Source organism: Cervus elaphus, chromosome 23 (assembly GCF_910594005.1).
Source record: "Cervus elaphus chromosome 23, mCerEla1.1, whole genome shotgun sequence".
Taxonomy (NCBI): Eukaryota; Metazoa; Chordata; class Mammalia; order Artiodactyla; family Cervidae; genus Cervus; species Cervus elaphus.
Genome location: NC_057837.1, coordinates 43564175 through 43591977, shown reverse-complemented (window position 1 = coordinate 43591977; position 27803 = coordinate 43564175). Strand labels below are relative to the sequence as shown.

General features: G+C 39.9%; 1 protein-coding gene across 4 annotated transcripts; it reads right to left on the bottom strand.

Annotated features, from left to right (window-relative positions):
• Window positions 1–906: 906 nt before the first annotated feature.
• On the bottom strand, window positions 907–27803 carry LOC122681806 (dihydrodiol dehydrogenase 3). Of its 4 annotated transcripts, none has more exons than XR_006337112.1 (10): window positions 27602–27802; window positions 25625–25792; window positions 24221–24337; window positions 22879–22956; window positions 22327–22449; window positions 21206–21315; window positions 20149–20314; window positions 19871–19953; window positions 14862–14982; window positions 907–1364 (listed from the first exon to the last, which is right to left on the bottom strand). XR_006337112.1 is itself a non-coding variant. In XM_043884261.1 (9 exons), the coding sequence occupies exons 1-9, from the start codon at window positions 27683–27685 to the stop codon at window positions 14940–14942; spliced, it is 972 nt and encodes a 323-aa protein (XP_043740196.1). In that variant the 5' UTR covers window positions 27686–27802; the 3' UTR covers window positions 14787–14939. The 4 variants fall into 4 exon arrangements, 2 of the variants coding, with proteins under 2 accessions (XP_043740196.1, XP_043740197.1); XR_006337113.1 differs by having other exon boundaries at window positions 14875–14982; XM_043884261.1 differs by lacking the exon at window positions 907–1364 and having other exon boundaries at window positions 14787–14982.

Below are 27803 nucleotides of genomic sequence, written 5' to 3'. Positions count from 1 at the left end.
GCTTTTATATTTCTTCACTCATTCGGAGTTTGTGTTGACTACCACCATTTCTCTTCCCTACTGAATTCAAAGCACTTTCTAACAGCATTTGGATTTATACCTTGAACTAGTGTTTTTATAACTTGAACTAGTTTTTATACCTTGAACTAGTGTTTACACCTAGTCCTAGTGTTTCCCAACCAGCAGACATGACATGGTAGAAATTGTGATAGTCTTTATATGAACAGCTGACACCCAGGAATGGAAACACATTGTTCCACAAACATCACAACAAGCACTCTGATGTATTCACTCCCCACCCTCTAGTGGCCACCTCTATTTCTCTTCTGTTTCTCTTTGACTCCAGTTTTCTACACCGTGCATCCCAAACCATAGTAACTGTGGGGACAGGATGATGGTAAGCTCCAGGTGACAGTGGCCCAGGTGCTTTGGTCACGTCCCCTGGTTCCTGTTTCTGTTTCCTCCCCTCCACATCTCAGAACCACCACCTGTTCTTCTTCATCTTGTTATTCTTGCACTTACCGGATCTCAGAGTTTGAGTAAACTTGAAAGCCAGTCACAATCAGAGGATAAGTATGATCAGATCACAACAGGAATAAAGTGCTACACCATGAAGCATTTTTATTATAGAAGGAGCTGATAATAATATAAAAGAAATCTCAGATTCTCAAGGACGTGTTCAAGGAGCTCTTCTTCAGTTCAGTTCAGTTCAGCCCCTCAGTTGTGTCTGACTCTTTGCGACCCCATTGACCACAGCCCACCAGGATTCCCTGTCCATTACCAACTCCTGGAGCTTACTTAAACTCATGTCCATAGAGTCGGTGATGCCATCCAACCATCTTATTCTCTGTCGTCCCCTTCTCCTCCTGCCTTCACAGAATAAATGTGATCAGATCACAACAGGAATAAAGTGTTACATCCATAAACATCTTTATTATAGAAGGGGTTGATAATAGTGTATAAGAAATGCTCAGATTCGCAAGCAAACATTCAAAGATCTCTTCTTAGGTGATGTGCATTTCAACATCTGCTGGGTGTTCATTTACTCCGTCTTCAATGAGAACAATTTCTTCATGTCCTGGAGCAAGCACAACTATTGTTCTTGGTCTGATAACTAGAAAATTCTGCTCAATACAGTGTTCGTGATTTCCACCCACAAATTCAGATGAATAAGAAGAAAATACAGTTATTCCTTCTTCTTGGAAGATCTTGATCTTTCTTGGAAAATTGTAGCTGAAGAACATACTCTGGTTTAGATACAGAGCAAAGACTTGGGAGTACCCCCATCTTCAGGGACTAGCTTCACAGAGACACCCATTGTCCCAAGTCCTCAGGTCCAGCTGCCTGCATGGTGGTCAGCCCAGCTACAGAGGGAAAAGAGAGGATTACTGCTTCGAGGTCTCAATGTCTAATTATTGATACAAAACAGAAACAAGAAAAAAGTCTTAATACAATCGCCTAACAATGTGTGGCTAGAAGACAACTTCGGACCGTGCTGGGAGAAAAGATCCCATATCAGGTCACAGAAAGTCTCTCTCAAACAGTATCTGGAAGCTTTCATGTGTGAATTTTGGCACTCACAGTAGAAACATACCAAGGAATACTGCTCAAATATACAGAAATTCAGGGTCATTCATCTTATTATTTGGTCACAAACTTTTTAAGTTGCTTTCAGTCAAGTCTGTGTTCATCATCTCTAAAGCATCTTTAGTTTCCCTTTTGGAGATGAACCCTGACCTGATGGATACACAACACATTTAAGGTACACAACACATCTAGTGGATCCAAGGGGGACACCTCTTTACTCACCATCCAGGTAACACTAGATTCACTGTCACATGTACACAGACATGGCTTTGGCAAACTGATGCAAAACTGCTCTTGCAATTCTTGTTCAGTTCCAGGGTCAAAGACACAAAGCCTGCCCCTATTAAGTAAAGCTCACTCATCCATTCCCTATAGCCAAGAACTATGCAACATTTTCTTTTCTTATGCATTAATTTTTTTAAGTTGGAGGAAAATTGCTTTACAACGTTGTTTATGTTTCTGCTATACAACAAAGCGATTCAGTAACAATCATATTTTCTTAATTGATAAGATTTGAACTTATATCAACCCCTGCTTGATTTCTATGTTTACTTAGCAATTAGAAGAGTCAGAATGCAGTATGACTGGAGCAAAGGTTAGAACACAAGAATGGTTAGACAATAGTGCATTGCCTTGGGGATGTTAGATTCTTTATGAAGAAAGAAGCAGGTAATGACTCATAAACTACACCTGTTAGGTGTTATTAGATGTCGCCAAAGAAAAAACCATAAATGACTCAAACTCTAAAAGGTCTTCCCAATGGGAGAAAGGGATATTTAGGGGTTTGGTATGGACACATACACTGCAATGCTTAAAAGGAATAACTGACAAGGAGCTACGGTATAGCACAGGGAACTCTGCTTTATATTATGTGGCAGCCTGCATAAGAGAAGTTTTGGGGGGAAATGGATACAAGAATATATATGGCTGAGTCCCTTTGCTATCTGCTTGAAATCATCACAACATTGTCAATTGGCTATACTCTAATATAAAATAAAAAGTTAAAAAATAAAATAAATCAATAAAAGGATCCTCCCAAATATATGTCTACAGAATAGCTGCATTCAACTTACTTCTGAAAGTTTTATAAAAATGCAAATTCCTGGGCCCACCCAGGAATACAGGAGAAAACAAAGAGGAAGTTGGTCTAGCTCCCTGTCAGTAAAAGTCCAGTTTGTGGATTTGGCTGCAGGGTGGACTTGAACTGAAGAAGACAGAAATGGGAGGGAACCATGTTCCGCACCACCAAGGACCCCTCCAGCAAGGAATTGATTCCCTTTTCCTTTCATTTATGTCCATAAATACACTCTAGTTGACTCTGCTCTTAAAATATATCCTTATTCTAATAACTTCTGACCACGTTTACTGATCGCTCATTCCATGGTCCAGGTCAATATTATCTCTCACCTGAAGTTTTGTAGAGCCCTAAAAGAGGATTCTTTTTCCTCCTTTTGTACCCCACAATGTAACACCTGTGCTTAGTCACTCAGTTGCATCTGACCCTTTTCCACCCTATGGGCTGTAGCCTGCCAGGATCTTCTGTCCATGGATATTCCAGGCAAGAATACTAGAATGGGTTGCCATTTCCTCCTCCAGGAATTTTTCCTGACCCAGGCATTGAACTCCATCTCCTGTGTGTCCTGCATTGGCAGGCAGATTCTTTACTACTGTGTCACCTGGGAGGCCCACCAGAACTTATTCCATATCCCCCATATGACATAAAACGTAGAAATGATATTTTGGAAAGCACTAACCTTGGAGAACCTATGTGAAGGTGCATGGAAGAATTATAAATGCATGCAAGAATGCATTATGTGCCAGAATAGTAGGGACTGAAATGCAAATGCTTTTATTCCCTCAGGGAAGTCATTAAGATTAAAAGCCAATAGTCAGGTTATCGTGACTTGGAGGCAAATTTTATAGCTGTTTGGAAAAAAAGCAGAACCTCTTTTTTCTTAAAAAGACCAGTTGAGATACCCTGAGCAAGGTCCAGATAGAGTGGATATGCCTTAGATCTACAAAAAAGGAAAAGAAAAAATACACACACACACACTGACCTTCCACTTAGGTTTCCTAGCTTATCATAGAATCAGGAAATCATTGAACATAAGAACTGGAAGACATGATTCGGCTATCTTAGTTATCAATCTCATATATAATAGTTCCACCAAGGGTTATCAAATATTTGCATGACAGAGCTAATGAGATACTCTCTTTCATTGCTATAGAACTTACTCTGATCATCTGGGAGGCCTTGTATTATGATGGGAAAAAAAAAAAAAAAAAACAGATTTTTGGAAGCCCAATCAGTTCAGTTCAGTGGCTTAGTCATGTCCAACTCTTTGCAACCCCATGGACTGCAGCATGCAGCACCGTAATAGCTGGAGTGATTTTTTTTTTTTTTTTTAACTTCTGCTCATGTAACTACCCTCCTCGAAACCTGAAATATTGTTGTCTGTTTCTCTAAGCCTGAAGTCCATTCAAAAGCCTACAGGACACAGACCCCCTAGCCCCACTGGCTTTCTGACCTCATCTTCAGCTCCTGTCTCCCTCCCTCACTAAACTCCACCCACATCAACCAACTTGCTGGCCGTTAAATGAGACGGAAGCCCTCTTCCTGGACTTAGGTTTTCTGTTCTGTGCCCCACGTGTCCATTGTTTGCCTTCACTTTTGCTCAAGTGCATCCATCTCAGTGACATCTCTTCTAACTATCTTGTAAGAGCACCCAACCCTCCCATCTCCAAGCATGACCCATTCCCCTCCCTGCTTTCTTTCTCTCCATATCACTGTTAGAATTCATGACGAATATAAGATTTTAACCTGACTTTCAGGCCTTCAATTCACCTTGCCCCGGCTTCACGAATGCTGGCAAAAGACAGAATGTTTATCACCCACAATATATGCCATAGCCAATGTAAGAATATCATTCTTCAGCTTTGCTGAGACATAGTTGACATGTCTCAGTGTGTAGTCTTAAAGGTTACCATTTAATCTGATGTACATATATATTGTGAATATGTTCACCACAGCAAGGTTCATCCTTGACTCCTTATTTCTAAAAGTTGAAGTGGTGGGACCAGGTGACACCTAAGCAGGCCATGGATTGGACTATAGGAGGAAAAGTTTAAGTCTAGGGGCCCCGGACAAACTGCACTAAGCACTCAGCATGCCTGCCCTTTCTCTGGATGGAGATGTTTTCTTCATAATACTGGACAGTAAACACACCCTCCATTTCTCTGGAGGGTGCCACTGTGTATGTTGCAAGGCTGTTCTTTGTACAAATAAGAATTAGTATGGCAAGAAGGATAGTCAGTGCCTCTGCAGTCAGGTGTCAGAAATGCAAGATTCTGTGGACAGTCATCTCCCAAAGGGCATTGATCCATTTGTAACAGCTAAAGACTTGTGATTTCATTCGTCATCCACACCTTCCACTAGACTGTCACCTCAAGACACTTCTTACTTTCATTTCATTCTTGTCTGCTTTATGTATTGACAAGACACTCTCTTATTAAAAGTGTTTGATAAAGTTCTGTTGAGTAAATCAATGAATGAATGAAGAACTCATCAAATGCTGACCATGGGAGAACAAGATGGCAGAGGAGTAGGTTGACATGGAGTACATCTCTCTCCATGGATACATCAGGGATACACCTTCAGACACAGAAGTGCATGCAGAACAACAGCTGAGAGTGGACAGGAGGACCTGACCAGTGGAAAAGAATATATAGAACCACACAAAAGTCAGTAAGACATAGGAACTAGGGGGGAAAACAGGAGTATTAGTAGGACTGGACCTGCACTTGGTGGGTGGGGGAACTGAAGCAGGTGTCTGATCCCCCCAGCAGGGCAATTATCTGAGTCAGAGGAGAAACATTTAAGTCTGAGAGTGAAACAGCTGATCTGTGACAGCCTAAATGGAATGAGAATCAGACAGTCCTTGCCACAGCCATATATACGCTGGGCAGGAATGCTGGTCTCCTGGAAGGGACAGTGGCTGGGAGCAGGAGTTTAGTGATTGTGGAGCAATCTCAGTGAGAGAGCTGCTGTTGACTGTCGAGAGACAGACAGATTGAGCGTATGTGAGGGAGGAGATTGTCTTGGGAAATGTCTGTGGAGGAAAACCTGGCAGCCATGGAAGCAAGGCAATACTGCTGAGGCACGCATAAGGGGTGGAGCCACCACCATAGCCTCTCTCTCTCCCCACACACCAGCATCGGCAGATGAACAGCAGAGAGGCTGGCCCTTCAAACCCCTGGAACACTGAACTACAGAGTAGGACCCATGATGCCCCTTTAAGTGCCTGATGTGTCCAACAACAAAGAAGGACCCCAGGCAAGGGAGCCCTCTATGTGCCTGAACGGTCAGAGCTATGGACAAAGACTAGCCAAAGAGGTCTTCTGATCGCCAGCTACAAGAGGCTTGATAAAAGACCCTGATAGGGCCATAACTCCTGCCACAGAGGCAATCCATGTCCCTGCACACTTGGCGCCACTGGGGTCCCCGCAAGTCAAGCAGTTGCACCACCTTCACACTCAACCCTCACTGTGGTAGAGCTGCCCCAGGCAAAAAAAAAAAAAAAAAAAATTCTTGTGTTTATGCACACAGGCTCGCTTCAGTCCTGTCTGACTCTTTGCGACCCTGTGGACTTGGCCTGCTAGGCTTCTCTGTCAGACAGGGGGTTCTCCGGGCAAGAATACTGGAGCGTGTTAGCCAGTACTGGTTGCCATACCCTTCTAGAGCACTTTATTTTCTACTACCCTAGACACCAACTCCCCTGAGTACCTGGTGCTGCCAGAACCCCTGCGACCCATGCAGCTGCACCACAACCACACCTGGCCTTCACAGGGGCAAACCCAAGCCTTCCAGGGCAGCCTCAGGAGCTAAACCCCAGTGGGCGGCCCACATGTAGAGGTGGAAATAAAACCACAATTGAAACCCAGGGACAGTGTGGCTAAGGAAGAAGACTCAGAACCTTCCCACTAGCTGTACAAGCTGCAGATTAAGTCCACATGATCAACTAAGCAGACTCTGTGTCTGTGGAATACATAAAAGGCCACTGAGAGATCCCACAAAAGAAAACGCACTAGCTCTGATAGCTGTGGACATTGGAGGCAAGAACACACAGGAGTAGGACCAGATTAGAATCTGAGCAGCCACCACAGCAGGTCCAGAGATCAGTACAGTGATGGAGAGCATCCTAGGGAGGTGAGGTGGACTGTGATTTCCAGCAAGGGGAAGGATTCTGACAGCAGTGACTCAAGAAAAGCATTTATTATTCTTATTTATTTAACTTGTTCTGTAGATTCTTTTGGATTTTCTTTGTTTTCCTTTTTTGCCCCCTGTGTTGTAGTTGTCAATTTTATTGTCACTAAGAAATTTAATTAAACTTTTGGGCTTTTTTTTCCCCTTTTTCCTCAGTCACATTTTTTTATTGTTGTCATAAACCTTTACCTCTATGTTGGGCTTTTGCAGTTCTGTGGAGCATTCCTCTTTTATTTTCTTTTCTCTTTTTAAAATTTTAATGTTTAGTTTTTTAAACCTATTATTATTTTTTCTACATTTATTCCTTTGTTTCCTTTTCCTACTGTTCTTCTCCCCTTTCAGTTAATCTTTAATGTATAAAAATCTTCTTTATCTACCTCTGTTTAACTTTGCATATCTAGTCTTTCTTCCTTTTCTTTCTCTCCTTTCCTCTCAACATATTTGTTAGTTTTATTTTCATTGCTTTATTCCCCAATTGACACCTTGCTTAGTTTTGTTTTACAGTTTGTGCTTGAATTAGTTTTGTTCTGGTAGATATAATTTTTGGTTTCCTTTGTTCACCGGTCAATCTATTGTACTTAATTTTTGTTGGACTGTTTTGATTTTGCTTATGAGTGCATCTGTATATGTGTATATTCAATCACCTCTTCTATTGTTGTTATAAACCTCTGCCTCTACATTAGGATTTTGCAGTTCTGTGGCATTTTCCTTTTTCCCGCCTTTTTTCTTTCTTCTTCCATTTTTTTCTCTTTTCTCATTTTTATAATTTTAATTTTTAATATTTTAAACCTATTATATTTTTCTACATTTATTCCTTCATTTGCCTTTCCTATTGTTCTTTTCCCCTTACAGTTAATCTTTAATGTATATAAATCTTCTTCATCTATATCTATTTAACTTTGTATATCCTTTCTTTTCTTTCTTTCTTTTCTTCTCAACATATTTGATAGTTTTGTTTTCATTGCTTTATTCTCCACTTGGCACCTTGCTTTAGTTTTGTTTTCCAGTTTGTGCTTAAGTTAGCTTTGTTCTTCTTAATGGGTAAATACAATTTTTTATTTCCTTTGCTTGCCAAATCAATGTACTGTACTTTAATTTTGCTTGACTGTTTTCACTTTGCTCATGGGTGTATATGTATATATTCCATTATTTTAATTATTATTTGCCTGCTTTTGTAACTGCCATTTGTCTGGAGTTCATCTTTGGTTTCTTGTTTTTGGATATTTGTTTTACTATCCCTTGATGCCATAACAAACCACTTGTGGAATCTTCGTTCCTGACCAGAGATCAAACCCTGAGCCTTTAGAGTGGGAGCGCTGACTCCAAGACCCTAGACTACCAGAAAACTAACCCTAGGGAGTATCAAATAGTGAGAACTCACAAAAGGAAACCACTTGAATACAAGACCCAGCATCACCCAACCACCAGTAGCACCCTGGGCAGGACGACTCATCTAAGCAACAAACAAAGCAAAAACAAACACAGTCATCAGTAGACAGGAGTACCACTTCGCTCAGCCTTGCCCATCAGAGGAAAACCAAACAAACAAACAAGAATTCAGCACAAATCTCACCCTATAAGAAGCTCACAAAAACCACTGGACCAACCTTAGGAGGGCAGAAACCAAAAGGAAACAAAAATTCAACCTTCTTCAAGGAAAGAATTCAACTTTCCTTGAAGCCTGGGAAAAGGATACCTCAAACACAACACCTTAAAAAAAAAAGAAAGAAAGAAAGGAAAGAAAAGGCAGAGAACTGCTGCACAAATGAGGGAACAAACTAGAAACACAGAAGTCCAAAAAAATCAAGAGGAAATAGGAAAATTACCTGAAAAAGAATTCAGAATAATGATAGTAAAGATGATCAGAAATCTTGAAAACAAAATGGAGAAAATGCAAGAATCAATTAACAAAGACCTAGAAGAACTAAGGAATATAATAGAAGAAAAAAGATCTACAAAATCAACCTCAAACAATTAGAAAATGCCAATAGGAACATGCTGCTGCTGCTGCTGCTGCTGCTGCTGCTGCATCGCTTCAGTCGTGTCCGACTCTGTGCGACCCCATAGACGGCAGCCCACCAGGCTCCCCCGTTCCTGGGATTCTCCAGGCAAGAACACTAAAGTGGATTGCCATTTCCTTCTCCAATGTGTGAAAGTGAAAAGTGAAAGTGAAGTCACTCAGTCATGTCCAACTCTTAGCGACCCCATGGACTGCAGCCCACCAGGCTCCTCCATCCATGCGCAAAAGTACTCCATCTCCAGGCAAGAGTACTGGAGTGGGGTGCCATTGCCTTCTTCGCCACAGGAACATATATATCAATAATTACTTTAAATGTAAATGGATTAAATGCTCCAACCAAAAGATACAGCTTGGCTGAAGGGATACAAAAATAAGACCCATATATATGCTGTCTACAAGAAACCCATTTCAGACCTCAAGACACATATAGACTGAAAGTGAGAGGATTGGAAATATATATTCCATGCAAATGGGAAGCAAAAGAAAGCTGGAATAGCAATCCTCATATCAGACAAAATAGATCTTAAAATAAAGAAGATTACAAGAGATAAGGAAGGACTCTACATAATGATCAAGGGATCAATCCAAGAGGAAGACATAACAATTGTAAATATATATGCACCCAAATGGAGCACTTCAGTACATAAGACAAACACTAACAGACATAAAAGGAGAAATTGACAGTAACACAATAATAGTAGGAGACTTTAACACCCCACCCACACCAATGGACAGATCATCAATACAGAAAATTAATAAGGAAACACAAGTCTTAAATGATTAGATGAGATGGATCTCATTGTTACCTTCAGGACATTCCATCCAAATGCAGAAGAATACACCTTCTTCTCAAGTGCACATGGAACATTCTCCAGGATAGACCACATCTTGGGTCACAAATCATGCCTCAGTAAATTTTAAAAAATTGAAATTGTATCAAGCATCTCTTCCAACCACAATGCTATGAGACTAGATATCAATTACAAAAAAAAAAAAAAGCTGCAAGAAACACAAACACATGGAGATTAAACAACACGTCTCTAAATAACCAACAGGTTACTGAAGAAATCAAAAGATTTCTAGAAACAAATGACAATGAAAACATGACAACTCAAAACCTATGGGATGCAACAAAAGCAGTTCTAAGAGGGAAGTTTATAGCAATACAATCCTACCTCAAGAAACAAGAAAAACATCGAATAGACAAACTTAACTTTACACCTAAAGCAATTGGAAAAAGAAGAAAAAAGCCCAAAATTAGTAGAAGGAAAGAAATCATAAAGATCCGATCAGAAATAAATGAAAAAGAAATGAAAGAAACAATAGTAAAGATTAATAAAACTAAAAGCTGGTTCTTTGAGAAGATAAAAAAAAAAAAAAAATTGACAAACCCTTAGCCAGACTCATCAAGGGCAAAAGAGAGAAGACCCAAATCAACAAAATTAGAAGGAGAGGTTAGAACAGACAATGCAAAAATACAAAGGATTATAAGAGACTATTATGAACAACTATATGGCAATAAAATATATAACCTGGAAGAAATGGACAGATTCTTAGAAAAATTCAATCTTCCAAGACTGAATCAGAAGGAAATAGAAATTATAAACAACCCAATTACAAGCACTGAAATTGAAGCTGTGATCAAAAATCTCCCAAAAAACAAAAGCCCAGGACCTGATGGCTTCACAGGAGAATTCTGTCAAACATTTAGAGAAGAGCTAACGCCTGTCCTTCTAAAACTCTTTCAAAAAAATTGCAGAGGAAAGAACACTTCCAAACTCATTCTACAAGGCCACCATCACCCTGATACCAAAACCAGACAAAGACAACACAAAAAAAGAAAACTATAAGTCAATATCACTGATGAACATAAATGCAAAAACCCTCAACAAAATTTTGCAAACAGAATTCAGCAGCACATCAAACAGCTCATACACCATGATCAAGTTGGGTTTATTCCAGGGATGGAAGGATTCTTCAATATATGGAAATCAATCAATGTGATACACCATATTAACAAATTGAAAGATAAAAACAATATGATAATCTCAATAGATGCAGAGAAAACCTTTGACAAAATTCAGCACCTATTTATGATTAAAACCCTTCAAAAAATGGGCACAGAAGGAACCTACCTTAACATAGTAAAGGCCATACATGATAAGCCTACAGCAAACATTATTCTCAGTGGTGAAAAACTGAAAGCATTCCCCCTAAGATCCCCTGATCCTAGATCCCCAAGACAAGGGTGTCCACTTCCTCTACTATTATTCAACATAGTTCTGGAAGTCCTATCTACAGCAATCAGAGAACAGAAAGAAATAAAAGGAATCCAGATCAGAAAAGAAGTACAGCACTCACTGTTTGCAGATGACATGATACTGTACATAGAAAACCCTAAAGATAGTATCAGAAAATTACTAGAGCTAATGCTATGGGTTTTCCAGCAGTCATGTATGGATGTGAGAGTTGGACTATAAAGAAAGCTGAGAGCAGAAGAATTGATGCTTTTGAACTGTGGTGTTGGAGAAGACTCTTGTGGGTCCCTTGGACTGCAAGGAGATCCAACCAGTCCATTCTAAAGGAGATCAGTCCTGGGTGTTCATTGGAAGGACTGATGCTGAAGCTGAAACTCCAATACTTTGGCCACCTGATGCGAAGAGCCGACGCATTTGAAAAGACTCTGATGCTGGGAAAGATTGAGGGCAGGAGGAGAAGGGAGCGACAGAGGATGAGATGGTTGGATGGCATCACTAGCTCAATGGATATGAGTTTGGGTAAACTCTGGGAGTTGGTGATGGACAGGGAGGCCTGACATGCTGCGGTTCATGAGGTTGCAAAGAGTTGGACACGACTGAGTGACTGACTGAACTGAACTGAATCAGTGAATTTAGCAAGGTTGCAGGATACAAAATCAATACACAGAAATCCCTTGCATTTCTACATACTAACAATGAAAACTCTGAATGAGCAATTAAGGAATCAATCCTATTCACCATTGCAACAAAAAGAATTAAATATCTAGGAATAAACTTACCTAAGGAGATGAAAGAACTGTACAAAGAAAATTATAAGACACTAATGAAAGAAATCCAAGATGACATAAACAGATGGAGAGATATTCCATGTTCCTGAGTAGGAAGAATTAATATTGTGAAAATGATTATACTGCCAAATGCAATCTACAGATTTAGTGCAATCCTTATCAAATTACTAATGGTATTTTTCATAGAACTAGGACAAAAAATTTCACAATTCGTATGGAAACACAAAAGACCCCGAAAAGCCAAAGCAGTGAGAAAGAAGAATGGAGCTGGAGGAATCAAGCTTCCTGACTTCAGCTTATACTAAAAAGCTACAGTCATTAAGACAGTATGGTACTGGCACAAAAACAGAAATATAGACCAATGAAACAAGATAGAAAGTCCAGAAGTAAACCCATGCACCTGTGGGTAACTTATTTTTGACAAAGGAGGCAAGAATATACAATGGGGCAAAGACAGCCTCCTCAATAAATGTTGCTGGGAAAACTGTATAGCTACATGTAAAAGAATGAAATTAGAACACTTCCTAACACCATACACAAAGATAAACTCAAAATGGATTAAAGACCTAAATTAAGGCCAGAAACTATAAAACTCTTAGAGGAAAACATAGGCAGAATACTCGATGACATAAATCAAAGCAAGATCCTCTATGACCCACCTCCTAGAGTAATGGGAATTAAAAAAAAAAAAAAGTAAACAAGTGGGACCTGATTAAACTTAAAAGCTTTTGCACAGCAAAGGAAACTATAAGCAAGGTGAAAACACAACCTTCAGAATGGGAGAAAATAACAAATGAAACAATTGATAAAGGATTAATTTCCAAAATATACAAGTAGCTCATACAAGTCAATACCAGAAACACAAACAACCCAATGAAAAAGTGGGAAAAAGACCTAAACATTCATTTCTCCAAGACATATAGATGGCTAACAAACATATGAAAAGATGCTTAACATAGCTCATTATTAGAGAAATGCAAATCAAAATTACAATGAGATATTACCTCACACCAGTCAGAATGGCCCTCTCAAAAAGTCTACAAACAATAAATGCTGGAAAGGGTGTGGAGAAAAGGGAACACTTTTGCACTGTTGGTGGGAATGTAAATTGATACAGCCACTTTGGAAGATGGTGTGGAGATTCCTTAAAAAACTAGGAAGAAAAGCACCATATGACCCAGCAATCCCACTCCTAGGAATATACCCTGAGGAAACCAAAATTGAAAGAGACATATGTATCCCATTGTTCCCTGCAGCACTATTTACAATAGCCAGAACATGGAAGCAATCTAGCTGTCCATCAACAGATGAATGGATAAGGAAGTTGTGGTATATACACACAATGGAATATTACTCAGCCATAAAAAAGGAACATGTTTGAGTCAGTTCTAATGAGGTGGATGAACCTAGAACCTATTATACGGAGTGAAGTGAGTCATAAAAAGAAAGATAAATACCATAATCTAACATGTATATACAAAATCTCAAAAAATGGTACTGAAGAAGTTATTTACAGGGCAATAATGGAGAAATAGACATAGAGAATAGACTTATGGACACGGAGAGAGGGGAGGAGAGGGTGAGATGTATAGAAAGAGTAACATGGAAACTTACATTACCGTATGTAAAATAGATAGCTAATGAGAATTTGCTGTATGGCTCAGAAAACTCAAACAGGGGCTCTGCATCAACCTAGAGGGGTGGGATGGGAAAGAAGATGGGAGGTAGTTTCAAAAAGGGAGGGGATATATGTATACCTATGGCTGATTCATGTTAAGGTTTGACAGAAAACTGCAAAATTCTGTAAAGCAATTATCCTTCAATAAAAAATTAATTAATTAAAAAAACGCTGAGCATGGGCAGATGACTTAAAATTGGATAATTTGGTATGATTCACTGCTTTACAATAGGCAAAATATAATACTAGAATTTTAAAATACTATGTCATAGCTTACCAAGATACTTAAGCTAAGTAAAAAATAAGTATGCAACCTGTGTGTTGAAGATTATTTCAATTTATAAATAAATACACAAGGTGGCGCCAGTGGTAAAGAACCTGCCTGCCAATGCAGGAGACGCAAGAGACGCAGATTCAATCTCTTGATCCGGACCCACTGCAGTATTCTTGCCTGGACAATGCCATGGACAGAAGAGCCTCACAGGCTACAGTGCATAGGGTCGCCAAGAGCCAGACACGACTGAAGTGACTTAGCACGAACGCACACACATTTGGAAAGGAAAATTACAAAGGTGTGAAATAAATTACATATTTTGTGAAAAGACAAGATAAACTTCAGCAACAAAAAATTCTTCTCTGCCCTTCGAACTTCTCTCTCCTCACTGTGAGTTGTGTGTCTGCATGACCCGTGGATCAGACCTCCCCCATCAGAGGGAAGACCTGCTCAACCATGAAAAGCAACATTCTCCCAGCATCAGTAACACAGTTCCTTAAAAGAGAGCATTCTATCTTGACTTTATTAGGGGTTACAGGACCCGAAGCACGATGATGCTTAGATCTGGATTATGTACACTGTCAGTAATATGTCATTTGATGTACAGCCTTCTTTCTAAAAACTTCCACTGTACCTAGACCTCTAATGGACAGAACAGTTCTCAAAACTTTCTGAGATGCTCTTCCTTGAAGCTATTAATCCTCATATATAAACCAAATAAAATTTTCCATTTCTTTCTTAGGTCAACTGACTAATATTTCACTGACAAAGGAAAATGCACCAAAGTTAAGTATTACTAAATGGATTAATCACAGGTTAGCTTCATTTTCTAAACTTTCCCTTTTATTTTCTAAATTTTCTGTAGCTTACATGTATTACTTTAATTATTGGGAAAGACAAGAATCAATACTTTCAAGCTTTCACTATTTCATAAAATGTTTTTTAATAAAAGAAAGGCAAGTTTTTGAAATGAAAGACACTTCTTTTAAGCACCTCTACCACGTACAGAAATCCTCTTCACAGCCCTAGAGGCAAGACATTCTGGTAGAATGCACGGTGTACAGCTCACAGTCAATATTCTTCAAAAAATGGATACTCAGGGTGACCAACACACCTGAAAGAGAAAGAGGAGTGTTATTTATTAGATCTGTCATGTTGTCATAGAGAGCTTGACTCTGTGTTGCAGTCAGGATGGGCTAACACTCTGAATCTACAAACAAGTCCCTCCTTCACCCCCAATAAGCACACATGCAGGTGTCGCCTTCATGTGCACACTGCCCCTGCACGTCGAGTCCCAACATCCACGTGTAACATTCACTCCACAGTGACAGGTAATTTGACCCAGGTTACAATTTATAAAAGGGCCCAAGAACTATGGCTAGGGACTTCCCTGGTGGCTCAATGGATAAGAATCTGCCTGCCAATCCAGGAGACACGGGTTCGATCCCTGGTCTAGGAAGATCCCATATGCCATGCAACAACTTAGCCCATGCATCAAAACTACTGAGCCTGTGTTCTAGAGCCCAGGGACCACAATTCCTGAAGCCCGTGCATCCTAGAGCTTGTGCTCCACAACAAGAGAAGCCACTGCAATGAGAAGCCCACTGTGCGCAACTACAGAGTAGCCTCTACTCGCCACAGCTAAAGAAAAAAGCCCATGCAGCAACAAAGATCCAGCACAGCCAAAAATAAATATTTTTAAAAAAAATTTAACACCTATCTTATGCAAACTCTTCCAGAAAATTGCAGAAGGTAAACTTCCAAACTCATTCTATGAGGCCACCATCACCCTAATTCCAAAACCAGATGAAGATGCCACAAAAAAAGAAAACTACAGGCCAATATCACTAATGAACATAGATGCAAAAATCCTTAACAAAATTCTAGCAAACAGAATCCAATAACACATTAAAAAAAATCATACACCATGACCAAGTGGGCTTTATCCCAGGAATGCAAGGATTCTTTAATATCCGCAAATCAATCAATGTAATACACCGCATTAACAAATTGAAAGATAAAAAACATATGATTATCTCAATAGATGCAGAGAAGACCTCTGACAAAATTCAACATCCACTTATGATTAAAACTCTCCAGAAAGCAGGAATAGAAGGAACATACCTCAACATAATAAAAGCTATATATGACAAACCCACAGCAAGCATTACCCTCAAAGGTGAAAAATTGAAAGCATTTCCCCTAAAATCAGGAACAAGACAAGGGTACCCACTCTCACCACTACTATTCAACATAGTTTTGGAAGTGTTGGCCACAGCAATCAGGGCAGAAAAAGAAGTAAAAGGAATCCAGATAGGAAAAGAAGAAGTGAAACTCTCGATGTTTGCAGATGACATGATCCTCTACATAGAAAACCCTAAAGACTCTACCAGAAAATTACTAGAGCTAATCATTGAATATAGTAAAGTTGCAGGATATAAAATTAACTCAGAGAAGTCCCTTGCATTCCTATACACTAACAATGAGAAAACAGAAAGAGAAATTAAGGAAACAATACCATTCACCATTGCAACAAAAAGAATAAAATACTTAGGAGTATATCTACCTAAAGAAACAAAAGACCTATACATAGAAAACTGTAAAACACTGATGAAAGAAATCAAAGAGGACACAAACAGATGGAGAAACATACCGTGTTCATGGATTGGAAGAATCAATATTGTCAAAATGGCTATACTACCCAAAGCAATCTATAGATTCAATGTAATCCCTATCAAGTTACCAACGGTATTTTTCACAGAACTAGAACAAATAATTTCACAATTTGTATGGAAATGCAAAAAACCTCGAATAGCCAAAGTAATCTTGAGAAAGAAGAATGGAACTGGAGGAATCAACCTGCCTGACTTCAGACTCTACTACAAAGCCACAGTCATCAAGACAGTATGGTACTGGCACAAAGACAGAAATACAGATCAATGGAACAGAATAGAAAGCCCAGAGATAAATCCACGAACCTATGGACACCTTATCTTTGACAAAGGAGGCAAGGATATACAATGGAAAAAAGACAACCTCTTTAACAAGTGGTGCTGGGAAAACTGGTCAACCACTTGTAAAAGAATGAAACTAGAACACTTTCTAACACCATACACAAAGATAAACTCAAAATGGATTAAAGATCTAAATGTAAGACCAGAAACTATAAAACTCCTAGAGGAGAACATAGGCAAAACACTCTCCGACATAAATCACAGCAGGATCCTCTATGACCCACCTCCTAGAATATTGGAAATAAAAGCAAAACTAAACAAATGGGACCTAATGAAACTTAAAAGCTTTTGCACAACAAAGGAAACTATAAGCAAGGTGAAAACACAGCCCTCAGATTGGGAGAAAATAATAGCGAACGAAGCAACAGACAAAGGATTAATCTCAAAAATATGCAAGCAACTCCTGCAGCTCAATTCCAGAAAAATAAATGACCCAATCAAAAAATAGGCCAAAGAACTAAACAGACATTTCTCCAAAGAAGACATACAGATGGCTAACAAACACATGAAAAGATGCTCAACATCACTCATTATCAGAGAAATGCAAATCAACCACAATGAGGTACCATTACACACCAGTCAGGAAGGCTGCTATCCAAAAGTCTACAAGCAATAAATGCTGGAGAGGGTGTGGAGAAAAGGGAACCCTCTTACACTGTTGGTGGGAATGCAAGCTAGTACAGCCGCTATGGAGAACAGTGTGGAGATTTCTTTAAAAACTGGAAATAGAACTGCCATATGACCCAGCAATCCCACTTCTGGGCATACACACCGAGGAAACCAGATCTGAAAGAGACACGTGCACCCCAATGTTCATCACAGCACTGTTTATAATAGCCAGGACGTGGAAGCAACCTAGATGCCCATCAGCAGATGAATGGATAAGGAAGCTGTGGTACATATACACCATGGAATATTACTCAGCCATTAAAAATAATTCATTTGAATCAGTTCTAATTAGATGGATGAAACTGGAGCCCATTATACAGAATGAAGTAAACCAGAAAGATAAAGACCATTACAGTATACTAACACATATATATGGAATTTTAAAAGATGGTAATGATAACCCTATATGCAAAACAGAAAAAGAGACAGAGATGTATAGAACAGACTTTTGGACTCTGTGGGAGAAGGCGAGGGTGGGATGTTTCCAGAGAACAGCATCGAAACATGTATATATCTAGGGTGAAACAGATCACCTGCCCAGGTTGGAGGCATGAGACAAATGCTCGGGCCTGGTGCACTGGGAAGACCCAGAGGGATCGGGTAGAGAGGGAGGTGGGAGGGGGGATCGGGGTGGGGAATACATGTAAATCCATGGCTGATTCATGTCAATGTATTACAAATACCACTACAATATTGTAAAGTAATTAGCCTCCAACTAATAAAAATAATGAAAAAAAATTTAACAGTAAGGGAAGCTTTTTAAAAATGAACGAAGGTAAAATGTGGAGGTCATTTCAGCCACAGGTAGAACTTAGGACCCTAGATGATGAAAAGGAAAGCTCTTAAGGAATTAGTTGATGTTTTTCACACAACATTCAGAAAATAACTACTGAAGTCAGGACACAGGGTGCCCCCAGTGAGAAACTTCTAATATAATGAAGAGATGCCACATTCATCTGAGTGATCATAACTATATACTAAATCATTGTATAATTTATGAGAATGTTTATTGTTCATAATTAGCATTACCATTGTCTTCTGCTTCTTATGTTCTCATTTTTCTTTCTAAATTTGTCCTTTTCAATTCAATTTATTTAAGAGTGTATTCTAAGCAATTACATGTCAAAAGAACTGTGCTGTTGACCTAAACCCACAAATACGAGTAAGTCTAGGCATTCACAGCTTAATGAAGGAGCACAAAGAAATATACTTCAAAGGCTGAGAACAGAAAAGGATCAATTTTTTTCATTTATCAAGATACAGCTTTACAAACAAGAGAGAGTTTTGAGATCTTTCATTCAAAACTAAATGCTTGTTTTATCACTGAATCGTATTTCCTTCTCTTTAAACTCCCTTTCAACTTCCTTGTGTTTGATTAGCCTTCTGTCTCTTCAGTCCTGACAACCACCTGTAGTAATTAGGCAGTTGAAATTCCATGGTACTAAGTCAAAGTCAAGGAGGTAGGGGCTCCCCATGGGATGGAGCCCTGCTGGACAAAGGCTACACTGGGGTGAATCTAGACTCAAAAAACCGGAGACCAGACGATGTTATCTGAGTGTGACCTGCCAAGGACATGGCCATCACTCACTGGAGGGTCAGTTAAGCTCATGATTTACTTGTAATTCATTTGATGACATTATAATGATGAAGAAATGGAAATTGGAACAGGGGGAAAAGGCCAATGAAGATATAAATTTGAAAGAAATGAATGATGGCTTGGTAAAGAGATGCCCATTAGTGAGAAAAGTGACTAGACTCTTGGTGGAGAAGGGTATTGAAGCAGGCCCACTGTGACCTCTCAGTACCCATGCACACTGGCCTTTGTGGGCCCCTCCTTCATAAGAACGTAAGCATGGCATTTTACAATTGTATTAGGATAAACATGAACATGCTAAAGGATGGATTCTTTATTACATGGCAATCATTAATATAATCATTTCCCCCTGATGTAAAAAAGAATTGAAGATGAAATATTTTCATAAGTCTTTAAAAGAATAGTGAGCTGAAAGCACTGTGCTGTCTGTGTCCACAGGGGCCTGGGCCATGAGAGGAGGTACACCAGACACAGGGATGAGCGGCACAAAGTAGTGAATTCACCACCATGTCATCTCGGGGCTGGCCTGGGCCCCAATCACATTTCTGTTGGCCAGAGATGGAGCCTCGCAGGAAACCTCTGGTCTGAGGTCTGCAGGAAGCCCCTGGTTTACTCCTATGCTGGAAATTAGGACTGTCTCCCTGAAACTAAATTTTGAAAAAACTTAGTTCCCTGTTGGACTGCCTGCTACAGAAAACTGTGTGAAACATCTGCAAATCACTTACAGTTGTATCTCATTATATCTTAAATTGCTGTTGAGGCCATCGATTGCTTTCATGTCCTCTGGAGTCAGTTCAAAATCAAACACCTGGAAGGAAGGAAGAATCACATTAACCTCTCCCCGCAAGGAGCCAGTCTTCCCCTAGGGGCTGGAGGACTTTCCAACTGGATGGGGACAAGAAAAGGGGACAGGGAAGCCATATATCTGTCCTCAGTTGGACAAAGAATGACCCTTGTGAAAGATATTCCTTAGGAGCTCTCTGCCCACAGCCCCACTCATCACCTGTATGTTCTCTTTGATCCGCTTCTTGTTGTAACTCTTGGCCAGAACCACAACCCCACGTTGTATCTGGTAGCGAAGGGCAACCAGAGCTGGGGTTTGGTTGTGTTTTTTGGCAATGGCAGAGAGAACCGGGTCCTCCAAGAGATAGGGGAGGTTTGGGTTCACCCTGGAAGGAAATTCAGAAATGCTGAGGAGCTGAGACTTATTTGTGAGGCGACTTCCCAAACAGACCAAGTAGGTCCACTCTAGACAGTGCTTCTCAAAGTGTGGTCCATGGACCAACATCATCAGCATCGCTTGGGATCTTGTTAGAAATACAAATTCCATGGCTGAGCTGAAGACCAACTGCATCAGAACCGCAACTGTGTCACCTCCCATTCTGTGTTTACAGAGCTGTGCAGGTGATTTGGATGCATTTTTGAGTTAAGGCCAGTGGTGCCAAAACAGGTGGATTTTATTTCTTTTTTACTTTTTTTCCTCTTTAACCACCATGAATAGAAAAAGAGAAGGAAAAGACTAGGTTTTTTTTTTTTTTTTTTTTTTTTGCTTTTCACTTTTCTAGGGTATTGATCAAAATTGAATAGTCTCAAAATGAGAGCAATTCATTTCACCATTAGTCTTCTATGGATGTTTAAAAAAAAATGCTTCACATTGGAATTTTTTCTATCATGATAGATTTGGGAGTTGCATATTACTATCCCAATTTTAAACAAAAGGCAAGTGAGGCTAGAAATGCATATTTTTAGAAATGTTCATTAGTTAATAGTTCATTAGTTAATAGATAAGTAAATCATGACATACACTTGTGTCTTTGGTCTCAAGGAGGGATTATATAGAGATTTTAATATGGACACTTGTTCCTAATGAACCTACAAGACTAATACAATGTAGAAAAATTGTCTGGGAGCTGGGAAAAATAGACGAGAAGAATTCTTTCCCTCCTTACCCTTTCTCCCCTCTGCCTATGAGAGTTACCTGAGTACTGTACGATTTAAACTATTTCATAAAAAACTGAATTTTAGGGAAACTCCTACTTGTCTTCAATAGGATTCAATACCATTCTTTTATTCGTTGGGATCCCAGAGCACCATAGGCAACAAGAACAATATCATGTGACTTGCAGAAATCCAACAGTTTGCTCTGGTTGAGATAAGGGTGACATTCCACCTGCAGAATGCCAACAAAGAAGAGTGTCAGATTATATGAAAAGGTAATATTAACAGGACAGAGGAAGATCAAAAGTTTAAAAGATGCTAGGGGAAAAACTACAACTTAAATGTAAACTGGCAATATCAACATCAAGAGAAAAATAGAGAAAATTGTGTTGATATACTTAATTTTATGATAGACACGGGTGGGAGAACCAATCCAAGATGGAGAAAATCACAAGGTGGGCTCTACATTTGAGTAAATGTTTCAGAGTAAATATTTCATCTAGTGTTAACATCACCATGATCCTTTACCTTCACCCTCAAACCTGGATGATTTTCATCATCTCCAGCACATTTTTCTGTACTGTGCTGCCTGTTTCTGTACTATACTCATAAATGCCAAGACACCAAGACTAAGGATTCAGTCATTCAAACCCCATACAAACTCCGAAACCCATCTTATATGATTTTTCTTTGGTGGTGGTGGTTTAGTTGTGAGGTCCTGTCCAACTCTTGCAACCCCCATGAACTGTAGCCCGCCAGGCTCCTCTGTCCATGGGATTTCCCAGGCAAGAATACTGAAGTGAGTTGCCTTTTCCTCATCCAGGGGATCTTCCTGACCCAGGGATGGAGACTGCTTCTCCTTCAGTGCAGACAGAGTCTTTATTGATGCTCCACTTGGGAAACTCATATATTCATTGTCTTTCTTCCTGTACACAGTTCCCTCTGAGCACTTTCACATCAATTTCTGGTCATGCTTTCAGCTCAGGAAAACATCTCCTTCCTTTAGTTCTGCAGGTCTAGTCTAACCCCCTTCCCCTCCATTACCTTCCCTCAGTCCCCACCACAATTTAACAGGAAGGTCTGCCACATTTTCTACCCGGACATTATCAGACACAGATAACCATTGTGGGTCATAGTCTCTAAAATCTTCTGCCCACAAAGGAGGGGAGGACAGACAGACATCAGGCTCCAGGGCAAGAAGGAGGTTCTGAAGAGCAGGAGGGAGAGGAGCCAAGCTGCTCACCTGGTTGCAGACGGGCTTGTACTTGAGCCCCGGCTTGTTCAGAATCTTCTCCAGCTGCTTGTGGTTGAAGTTGGACACCCCAATGGACTTGGTCAACCCTGCGTCCTTACACTTCTCCAGGGCCTGGGAGGGAGGGGTAGTGAACAGTCATGAACAGTCACTTGGAATGGACAATAGAACAAGAATAAAGGCTGAAAAACAATCTGTAAAAAATGTCTTCTGTCAAGAATTAGCATTGATTATAAGGAAGGAAAAGGGGGAAGAAGGTAATGACACAAGAAGAATTACCATCTCTTCTTAAGAAAAACCTCAGAGAAGACATATTACATGGAAGGAAATAGATATTTGTCTTACTGGCCAAAATTCTCCTGCTCTATTCCTCTCTGTGAACATTTCAGCAATGGTTTCCTCCCCCACAACCCTAGCATCACAAGCCTTAGATTCATGAACTGCTGAGTCTGATGGTCCACAGCCCATTCTCACAGGTGGAAGAAAGAAAGGAGCTGCCCCCTCTCCTGGTTCCTCCCCTGGTTCTCTCCTCCCCAGACTTACCTCCCACGTGTGACAGAGATCCACTGAGTCAAATATTGGTTTTCCATTTTCATCTGTTGGAAAAAGTGCTTCCCCTGGCTGGAATGGAAGCAGTCATTTTAGGGATGTCACAAAGTAATTTCTCCACATTTAGCCAGCCTGCCAGGCACCAGGGATTAAATCTTCATGAGGTAGGTTTACAAGTTTCTAGATACTAATATTTGCAGTGATTGCATATGGAGTTGTAAGCAATGTCTTTAGAGGGAGGCTTATTCTAATCTCTTATACATACTATCTGTTGTAATAAATATAATTTTTCTATATCTTAATAAGATTCATAATATCTTATGTGAATTTTGTTTGTTTCCTGTACTTGCCTCTTTTGAAATGCCTCTTTTGAGCTGGGAGTGGCAGTAAGCTACATGGCCTTATTTCCAGAATAAAAATTGCAACCTTGACCTGGGCTAGATAATCAGACTTCCTTTTCCCTCTGAGCATCTGATTCCCTAGGGCAGGCATGTGAACTAGCAAGGCTCCCCTTAAGTTGATATGGAATGTGGGTGATCCAGACATGCTTTCAAATGTTCATGACCATGAGCTTTCAGCTGTCCCAAAGCCATATTTGCCACCAAAGGAAAATGTTCAGTAAAAGTAAAGCAAACCTAGAGGATTGCCTTGATAAAGGTTTTTGTTGTTGTTGTTATTGTTGTTGTTTTAAAAAGACATTTCTGAAGAGTACTGCAAATCCTTAGATCTCCATGGTTGGGACCTGCCATCTACATAGTTTTCCAAGCTATTTTGCATCAGATGGCTTGAATAGATTTCTATAACTTAAAATCAAGAGTTCTACATGATACAGCTCTTAGTGGTTGAGTGTAGTCTACAAACGTTGTGAAAACAGACATCAGTGTAGGCAAGGCTTCCCAAGTCCCTATATAGGGTGGGAGGTTTAGACCTACCCAGAAAGAGCACTACCAAATCTGCTCAACTTGAAAGAGCAGATAAACTCATCATGTTCAATGTAAGGCACTGTCAAGCTCACCATGACTGCACCGAACTCTGGATTCATGAAATCCGCAGAGACTCAAGCATCATAATCTTGACTGTGTGTTGAACTTGCCTACTTTTATTTTCACAAGTTTTTGAGTCAGATTATTTAACTCCTTTCTCTGGGAGGCAGGTAACATATTCAAAGAAACTCAGTAAAAAGATGATCACAAATGATTATTTGGGAGGATTCTGCTGTAGTGAGGGCTTCCCTACAACCTACTAAAAAATCTTGTCAACCATTCATGCAAGTTTATAAGCATTCTGAGGCAAGAAAAAATATATATGTGATTGATTTTAAAAATAGATTGCCAACCTTCAGAGCCACTGGAAAATGAATAATATAGAGATCGACATAGTCCAGTTGAAGATTATTCAGTGACTTTTCCAAGGCTGGTCGGACCAACTCTGGACGAAGGGAAGTGGACCAGAGCTGCAGAGGTTAAACAATAGAAACTGTGTTAAATTAATTCTTTAGGTAATTTTGTGGGGGGCATGAGGGGCCCTAAATGTGAGGCTGAAGAGATCTTAGTTCCCTAATTAGGGATGGAACCCAGGCTCATGGCAATAATACACTGAGTCCTAACCATTGGACCCTCAGGGAATTCCAATACTTCAGGTAATCTTTTTTCTTCTTTCATCTAATATTTAGACAATTGGGGGCTTCCCTGGTGGCTGAGACAGTAAAGAATCTGCCTGCAATGCAGGAGACCCAGGCTTGATCCCTGGGTTGGGAAGATCCCCTGGAGAAGGGAATGGCAACCCACTCCAGTATTCTTACCTGGAGAAGGTCCCCTGGAGAAGGAGACCCACTCCAGTATTCTTGCCTGGAGAATTCCATGGATAGAGGAACCTAGCAGGCTATGTCCATGGGGTCACAAAGAGATGGACACAACTGATGGGCTATGCCTAACACTTCAAACATTTTTACTGATTAAAACAAATGACCTCAAGGAAGATGCTCATTTTCCTTTTGAGGTCCTTTTTGATCTAACTTACCCATGTAAGCTTTATTATTTGCTTAAATTATCATCAGTTGAATCAGACAGGTTCTTACATCAGTCACAATGGAGTGAAATGAAGGAAGAGATAAAAAGAATTATTGAAAAATTACCATGTTCATAATCTGAATTAGGTTTGATAAAACATGAAACCTGCTCATAAACTTGCTCTAACTGGATCAAATAATCATATCTCTCAGAATTAATTAATATCTTTCTGTTTGCATAACTGTAGGGAAAAGACCTTGAACATATTAACATGGACAGAAGATAAGTCAAGACACATTGGCTAGATCTTGTGTGATACATAAAGTGCCTGTCCTAATGCTCCCATACTGACAGATCTAAGAACTGATTCAGAATGAGAAGAAATTCTAGAAAGTCTACCAGGTGATAAGGAAAGCTATAATCTGATAACTGTTCTGTCTGATTCGTTCACCCATACTAAATCACAATGCTCTAGTATACGCTCAGAGAAGCAAGTGGCTAATTTAAAATTAAAATTTGAACACACCAATGATGAGAAGGATATAATCACACTCTTCCTTTGGTGGGGGAGTATGGTTTGGTGGAGAAGGATATTAGATTTAATATATAAATATGTGTGAAAAAAGTTGTAGCAATAAGCACCATTGACCAAACAACTACTGATCCTATTACCTAATTGTCCCCTGCACACAATCACTTACACACATGTGCACACACAAAACACACAGCACCTTTGAAGTGTAGAATATGTCTTCTCTCTTCACAGTTCCATTGGCAATCTTGCTTCGAATGGCCTGGCCAACCTGCTCTTCATTTTGGTACAAATGAGCACTGTCAATATGGCGGAACCCAGCCTCTATAGCAAATTTGGTGACCTCCAGAGCTTCACTCTTAGGAACCTACATAAGCAAAAAAAGTACAAGTTAAATGTCCACATGATTAAGAGATTGCTAAGGCCCAGGTTGACCTTCCCAAGAACCCACTTTTTTGTGTGCCTTTGGTTAGTTCTGTATGTGTGGTGATGTACCCATGATGGTTTCCTGAACATTGTTGTTGCTTAGTCACAAAGTCGTGGCCAACTCTTTGAGACCTCAGAGACTACAGCATGTCAGACTTCCCTGTCTTTCACTATCTTCTGGAGTTTGCTCAAACTCATGTCCATTGGGTCAGTGATGTCATCCAACCATCTCATCGTCTGTTGTCTGCTTCATTCCTAGTAAGTAACTAAACAGACACGCAGAAACATTTAATACCAGGCAATCAGTGGTTGATTGCTGGCATCAGATGACCCCAAGGCCACTTCAAGTTTCAGAGATTTGTTGGAAGAAATCATAAGACTCAGTATAAGGTTGTAGTCATGCATGGAAGCAACCTAGATGCCCATCAGCAGATGAATGGATAAGGAAGCTGTGGTACATATACACCATGAAATATTATTCAGCCATTAAAAAGAATTCATTTGAATCAGTTCTAATTAGATGGATGAAACTGGAGCCCATTATACAGAATGAAGTAAACCAGAAAGATAAAGACCATTAAAGTATACTAACACATATATATGGAATTTAAAAAGATGGTAATGATAACCCTATATGCAAAACAGAAAAAGACACACAGATGTACAGAACAGAATTTTGGACTCCGTGGGAGAAGGCGAGAGTGGGATGTTTCCAGAGAACAGCATCAAAACATGTATATTATCCATAGTGAAACAGATCACCAGCCCAGGTTGGATGCATGAGACAAGTGCTCGGACCTGGTGCACTGGGAAGACCCAGAGGGATCGGGTAGAGAGGGAAGTGGGAGGGGGATCGGGATGGGGAATACATGTAAATCCATGGCTGATTCATGTCAATGTATGACAAAAACCACTACAATATTGTAAAGTAATTAGCCTCCAACTACTAAAAATAAATGAAAAAAAAAAAAAGAGAGAGGTGAAATAAACTGAGAAACCACTCTGAAACAACAAAAACTGTATCTATTCAAGGTGTACAAAGCTATGTTCTCATAAAAGATCCATTGTTGATGATCACCAACACTCCTCTTATGACCAAGCACTGAAAATTATACTTTAATAAAAACACATTACAACACCCAAGGAAACATTGCAAAACCTTGCCTGTAAGACTGTAGCTTATGCCCTCAAATGACCCTGCATTTTCCATTAGAAGAAGTTTCCAAACAGAAACAGAAGTACAAGCAAAATACAGCTGGAGTGTCTTGCCTAGCACCAAGCAGGCACCCCACAGTAGAAAAGAAATTGTCTCCCATTAGTTTTCAGTCACCTCATTTTTGAGAACTTTTACCTTAAATATTTCTCTGGGTCATGTCTTTTCAGAAAGAGCAAAGAATTTTTGATCTAATTAAATACACAGAGAAACCCCATCATTGCAATCCCCCTCAAAGCAAAGCAGTTGACAGTGTTCTTGACAGCCAATCCTCATCTCTTCTGCCAAGCTGGGAAAGAGGCAGAAACTGGAGGGGAACCCAGAGTAATCTGCAGATGAGCACACCCTCAGATCCTGATGCAGAGTGAAGACTGGATGCTCTCTCCCATTTCACAGGACATGGTTCTAGCCTGGTTAGTGGAACCTCATGATCCTCCCAGAGTCACACAGGAGCTCAGTGCTTGACAACCCAAGTGCCTTCCTCTCATGTTACATTCACTTACTATTTATATCTCAACCCACAGCCACTAATGTTACCTCTGGAGGTGCAAACGTTCCAAATCCCAGGACAGGAATGAAGTGGCCATCATTAAGCTTCACTTTCTGGCCTTTGGGATCCATTGCTTGTTGCTCCTCTGAGTAAGCAGGCTGATTTTTTTCTTCTGCCTTCAGAGGTTATAAATAACAGGAAGTTAACGCCCCAGCTGACTGTCCAATGTTAGCAGGCACACTGCAGGAG